This window comes from Protobothrops mucrosquamatus, unplaced genomic scaffold, assembly GCF_001527695.2.
Source record: "Protobothrops mucrosquamatus isolate PMUCROS unplaced genomic scaffold, P.Mucros_1.0 scaffold77, whole genome shotgun sequence".
Taxonomy (NCBI): Eukaryota; Metazoa; Chordata; class Lepidosauria; order Squamata; family Viperidae; genus Protobothrops; species Protobothrops mucrosquamatus.
The window spans coordinates 342977-349495 of record NW_015386454.1 but is presented as its reverse complement, the minus strand read 5'-3'; the positions used below and the strand labels follow the sequence as shown (position 1 = coordinate 349495).

Below are 6519 nucleotides of genomic sequence, written 5' to 3'. Positions count from 1 at the left end.
TGCCTGAGACTCTCTCTGGGAGAAGGGGGTGATGGGGGTGGCTAAAGGGGGGACCCCTTTAAAATCTTGAGTTGGAAGCTTTCACCCCAAGTCCTGTTTAGAACGCCTGCAACCATCTTCTCTTAATAAAGATGCCTATTGGAAGAAATATTCCAAGAGTTCTGTCTTCTTAAGATGCAAAGTGGGGTAGGTCCTTACAGACAATATACATTAGGACTACATGCGGCTTTGGATTCAAATGGAGAAATGTGTGTCTGAGTGTGCAGTTGTATGTTTAATATTTTTTGACAGCTGCTTAAACCAAATGATTTTTCCCAGGGTTGAACTGCAGTTGTGGAGGACAGCTGTGAGAGCCCATCAAAAGACATAGCTGCTTTAAAGGGTTGCCAATGGGTGTTGCATGACTGCCCTTGCATGCTTTGAAGCATCTTTCCCTCTTTAAATAGCAAGTATTGCACAGTCCTAATATGCATGTTTATGCTACAGTGGGGCCACTTGTTCCTTGGAGAAAATAAATATAGATAGGAATGCACTTTACTTTGGAAGTGTATGTCCACTTATTCAGAAGTAGGCCGCACTATTCAGTGGGTTTCTGCCCTCTCTCAGTTAAATCCACGTACGGGAAGCACTTTCTATTTCTAGAATTAATCCTAGATGAAAGTGAGTGTGTGACATCAGGTAGCAACATACTGTAGCCCTATTCCTTATTCTATGTGTCCACTACGTGTGGGTAAAAAATTGTCTATTTTGTGCACTTCCTGAAGGCAACTGGTTACCATCTGTTGGACTAAAAGTAATAAAATAAGTCTGCTGACAGAATTGCTTCTGTCGGTGAAAGAGGAGAAGGAGATGAAGCATCCCTCCTCCTACTATCTTGAGAATTGTTCCTGAAGCCTGTAACACAGAAAAGGCAGGAGGTTGAGAGCCTTTGATCTAGCCAGTTCCCACAATACTGGATTTCTCTAACAATCTTTTCTGTCAGGATAGTTTGTCAAATTATTTAATAATAATGATTTTTAATGATTTTTTTTTACCTTGGAAGGCTTAAAGTTAATAACACTACATTGTTAAAAAAATCAAGTTAAAATATATGACCTGTCAAAATATTTAGGCATGGCTTTTAAAGAACCTTCAGACACACATATTTTTCTCATAAATTAAGATTGTAGTCCTTCCTGGAGAAAGAATTTCATAACGATAGATTAGCTACCAAGCAATCTATCTGCCTGTATGGATATCCAACTCCCAAGTAAGTCAGTGTCATTATAAAAACATTGAGTGATATTAGAGTGTATTTGCATCATCCTACTGCCTCAAATGTATCCTAGAGCAGTTGAAGGTATTTTCAGTGGGGTTTTTTTGTTCAAGGAAGAGAACACAAGATCCTTAAACATGTATTTAAATAATCTTTTGTTATAATAAAATCAGTCTCTTTCCACAAAATACAACACCAACATTAAGTAACTGTGCCTATATTGGAATAGCAATGAGGCTTTAAATAAAAAGGCCAGTTTGGCATTCCTTTATGAAAAGGATGCTGCTACTTATGTCTCCATCTCAGCCTTAGCAAAATTAGCTAATTGCTTGTGCGATCAAAATCCCACAAGGAGGAGGACAGCTGTCCTGATGATTTTCCCCAGCTAGATTAATCTCCATGAGACGTGGCTCAAAGGGGCTCTTGTGTTAAAAAGAAATAAGTGAATGCAGTAACAGCTATTAAAATGGCACAAGCAAACCAACTCCAGCAAAATTCATCTCCATTCACTTCTACTGTTAATTAACTCTAGATTATAGTAGAAATAATTGACAATACTATTTTATAAAAGTATAATTAGCATTTTGTTTGGCAGTAAGGCATTTTAATAGAAAACACCAGAACCAATAAATGATGACAACGAATCAGAAAAATATTGTGCTACTGCATTCAAGATACTATTGCAGAAAATCACAGGACTCAGACCACGGAATCAAAAGAAGTTGGTTTATTTTGCGCAAAGGTTCAGAGCACTATATTTGTAGCCACATCTGAACCGCTTCTCATATCAAAACACAAGTTTATATATTCTCGTCAGAAACAGCAAAACACGGAAATGTAACTGATAACATGGATTGGTTGCTTTGAATCACAGCCCCTTTATAGCCCCCCTGTTGCTATGCTAAAGTAGTTAAAATATCTTGCTAAAGCTTCTAAGTGCCTGAATTTCCTGTAACGTACTTGTGGTTAGCTATAGATGAGACATAAAGACCTATGTGGTTAGCTTGAGCAGAGCTTCAAACTTTAACACCTCTGTGTGCGACCGACAAATGAACCTGGGGTTCATTTGTCCATTTCTTTTTGTTCTCCTTCTAACTAATACACATATTTAAAACTCATGTTCCGCTTTATAACTCATGTCTTGTCTTATGACTGTAATACACGCATTTAAGTTTCATGTTTCACTCCATGACCCAGGTCCTCCTGCCTTAATACCACTTCCTTAGTTCCAAAGGCATTGAATCGTTTAACTTTTATTTGTTTAACTTAGTAAACTCTTTGGTGATGATAGAGAAATGGTATCTAGCACTGATATTACCTAGTTTGGCAATGAGATGTCTACAAGAAAACAATCAAGCTCAGAGAGCACCAAGGATTCTAACAATAATCATATAAATGCTACTTACCAATCATTCCACTGGTCGCTGGCTGCTTCTTCAGCAACTAGAACATCATACTCCTCAGCAGCATATTTTTCCCAATTAGACATGTCTTGATTTTCATTTTCAGTCCCCTAAAATATCATAAGGCATTTAATACTAAATTGATAAAACACTGAGATTGACTTTATAGACAAAATCTCTTTCAGTACCAATTGCCCTTACCCTCAGCACAGAAAACTGATCCTTCTGCTCATGGTCTAAATATTTGTCAATATTGAAGAAAGTGTCAAAGAAAATGTTTGCCATCTTACATCTCTTTAAATCATGAAGAGTTATTTTTCCTGGAAACAGAAAAAAAAGTCTGAAATGCTTGAATTTTAGATTGTGGTGCATATCTCATGTAAAATTTAACATTTAAAAGCTTGGTTTTTATTAATACTTGAGTAGGTACAATTAGTGACAGATTAGGATTGCCTAAAATTGTAAGTCCCTCAGTTAGGATGACCGTAAAGTTTTGGCTTAAGAATGATTTTCATCAGCTGTTAATCAAAACAATAATTTTACAACATCTTACCAAGAGCAGCCATATTCATTCTCAAGGTAAAAGTAAAAGTTCTTTATTTTATGTTTTATTGATTTCTGGGTTCACAAATTTAACATTAACTTTTTCAATATAAATCTGTTCAGTACTGCACAATCCAGTATTTTTTCCCTGATCCTCCTTTCTTCCCCATATTTTTTCCATTTTCCTCTCATTAGTTACCATTCTTATTACTATTGATGTATACAAAGTTGGATATAAACATCCTCATCATATTTTACTAATATTATACAAATAACAATAATATAAATTCATAAATCAATATCCTGTTTTTCGTGTTCTTAAGGTTTGATTTCCCATCAATATTTGAAATATCTTTGTCAGTTATGATTTTCTCAATATTAATTACATTTATGTTGCTAAAGGTTTTATTCATACCAGCCATCCTCTTATTTTCATATTTCCCATATCAAAAAAAGAAAAAAAGAATACTATTTTAATTCTAAATCATATCTTTCATTATAAAAGTCTAATTATATCTAAGGGTCATCCGTTCTTTTAATCATATTCAAACAAATATTTAAATGTAATGCCCCCTCTAATAGGTCAAATCTTCTGTTTCTTTCTTCTTGCTTTCTTTCTTTACCAAGTAGCTTTCCAAGCCAAGGCAGTTAAATCGCCCAGGAATTTTTTTTCTATTTTTATAAAAGTTGCTTGGCATGAGGAAGACAATTTAGGTAGGGTATTTTGGGGGAGGAATTCCGCCCATTTATATTTCTTAAGCAACTCCCACGTTCCTTCTCCCTCAATTTCTCTTTTCATTTTTTGTCTCCCAAGTTGTGACATTTCACCTGACAGCTCTATATTCCATTTTTTTAAATATTCTTCCTTATCATCAGGTATGTTTTGCAGACCTAAGGAGTAAAGCATCTTTTCCATTTTCGTTGTTATGGCCAAGTCTTGCAGTATTTTATATGTACTGTATATGGTAATGTAAGGACCCACTTCAACTAACCACCCAAGAAAGCAGAATTCTTGAAACAGGCATTGTCTCAAAAGGATACTTTTATTAGGGGTCAGTGACAGTAGGGAAGTCAAGGCAAGATCTGGGGAAAAGCCTGCCGAAACGGTATAGTTAAGCTAGCAATATTCCTCTTCCCACCAAAGTCATAATGTCCATTTGAAATCCAGCCAATCCACAGATGGTCTGAAGAGTGGGTAACTGGCACAGTTGGCAAGCATCTCAAGGTCTTCTCCAGCTTTCGTTTCTCTGTAACCATCTCCCTCATAAGGAAGACACATTCCTTTCTCAAAGGGATGGAGGCAGCAAGAGAGAGTAGAAAGCAAAAGTTATCCCAAGCTAAATGCAAAGCTCCCCCTCCCCCAACAGAATGGCAGGTCCCAAAAGTAGGATATATATATATGCAAGGTAAACATAAGGGTTTGAGGACCTGACAGTTTATATTTCCCTTCTTTTATCTCTTCCATCTCTAGGTCTATTTCCTCTGCTTCATCTTCTGATTTCTGGTTTATTTGTTCATACTTTGTAGTCATTGTCTGGAAATTTTCTAGTTGTAGATTTAGTTTGGAGATTTGCTCATTTATATTATCTAAATTATTTTTAGTCTCATTATAGTTTCTTTTTGTGTCCTCTTTGTGTGCGACAATTGTTTGGTGAATTAGTTGTAGCATAGAGTATATTTCTTTCTGAAAGGTGTTTATTTTTTTCTTGAGGCATCATTCCTGGAGATCCTCTAGTATCACCAATCTTAATAAGAGTAGAACGGCTTCCGGTTTGCCATCGTGGCGCCTGCGGATGTATAGAGGCAAGCTCCGTCTTCAACGTCCAATTTCAACCCGCTGGGGGACCCTGGAAAGGGTTGAAAGTCGCCCTGTAGGGGCGATGAGCAAGGAGGGGACCCCTGCTTGATCGCAGGAGGCGGCAGCCCTTCCACTTGATCCAGGGCAGCTTTCCAAACCGGCGAGGGAAAGACCGGCCACAGCAATATGGCTCTTCACTAAGCTGCTGACAGCCGAAGTCAAAATTACTACCAAGCACCTTTAAAGCAATGCGGATGAAACTGGGTGTGATCTGATCTTCTCTTTAAGACTTTATTTTTCCTGCAAAAGCTGCCCAAAGTATTTTTCCCTCGGTGAGGAGAGAGGAAGGGAATTCCTACCCCACCCTCTAAGAACAACAGCGACTGACTACCCAGGGGAAATAGAGCAATTATAAGAACAACTTTAATCTAATTGGATGCATATACTTTTGAAATTTGGGGACTAAAAGTTTTCCTATTCTTACTGGAGACGATGGTTTTTAGCTAAAAAGAAAAGAAATAAATCTTGAAAAACTATTATACAAATTCAGGACTTAAAAAGTTTTAAATGGTGGGCTTCCGGTGGTGACAGCTGGCATCTCATGGCGGCTTTTTTTAGCCGCCCGTCCGGGAGCGCGTCAAAGCCTGAAGAGACAGCGTTCTCCAGCTGTCTCTCGGCTCGGAACCTCGTCCCTCGGGTGAAGAGGGGGTGTGTGAGTATGTCCGGATAGGGCTAGAGCTTCCTTTCACCCCGGTTTTGTTTTAATCCGGGGTGGAAGATGTTAGCTCGCCTGGAGTCTGGACGTTCTCCGTGCCCCGAGACGCCTTCGCTCCTTTCTATTAGGAGCGAAGCCAGATGCAGCTCCCACCTCTGCAATTGAAGGTATTTGGACTTAAAATTATAAGCAGACAGAACGATGCAGGAGTTTGGCAACATAATGGTTTTTTTCGAGACTTTGACTCTGAAAATTATTAACATCTTTTTTGAGTTTGTGATGATTTAAAATGAGAGAAAATGGCTGCGGATCTGCCGTTTCTCTGGATTACTTTTGCTTTTCACTTTTACTCTCGTCTGGTTATCAACAGGATAAAGATACATTGTTGCTTCTCCGGTTCTGGAAAGTTTTAACCGCAATGAATTTATGATGCTTACTGATTGGTGATATTAATATTGTTACTCTTTTTGATGATACTTAAAGAAATTTGAAGAATGGTTTTAAAATGGCTCCGGAACCGAGGGAAAAAAGAAAAAAAAAAGTGAGAAAGTAATTTTCTTTGTTTTTACTTTTTGGTTGTTGCCTGGGATTTACTGAAAATGCCTCTATCTTTGATCATAAATGATGTACAAGATGCTGTGATGCAAGTAGTCAAGCAATATAGTGTGGAAATTAAAGATATCTGGATGAAGAGATTGGAAGAAATGGTGGCATTTATCCTTCAGAGGTTTATAGCAGAGGTTGAAGAAGGTGTGATGGAAATACTTCAAAATGAGCAAAATCGTGGAGATTTGGAAATCGATAA

At 37.6% G+C, this 6519-nt stretch overlaps 1 protein-coding gene across 2 annotated transcripts in view; it reads right to left on the bottom strand.

The window, feature by feature from the left end:
• Nucleotides 1-6519, bottom strand: part of PPP2R3B (protein phosphatase 2 regulatory subunit B''beta) — a 74960-nt gene that overhangs the window by 6874 nt on the left and 61567 nt on the right. For both annotated transcript variants that reach the window (XM_015812274.1, XM_015812275.1), the window contains exons 11-12: nucleotides 2860-2978; nucleotides 2662-2768 (exon numbers count right to left, since the gene is read on the bottom strand). In XM_015812274.1, coding sequence (XP_015667760.1) covers nucleotides 2662-2768; nucleotides 2860-2978 — 226 coding nt within the window. The remainder of the gene's footprint in view (nucleotides 1-2661; nucleotides 2769-2859; nucleotides 2979-6519) is intronic.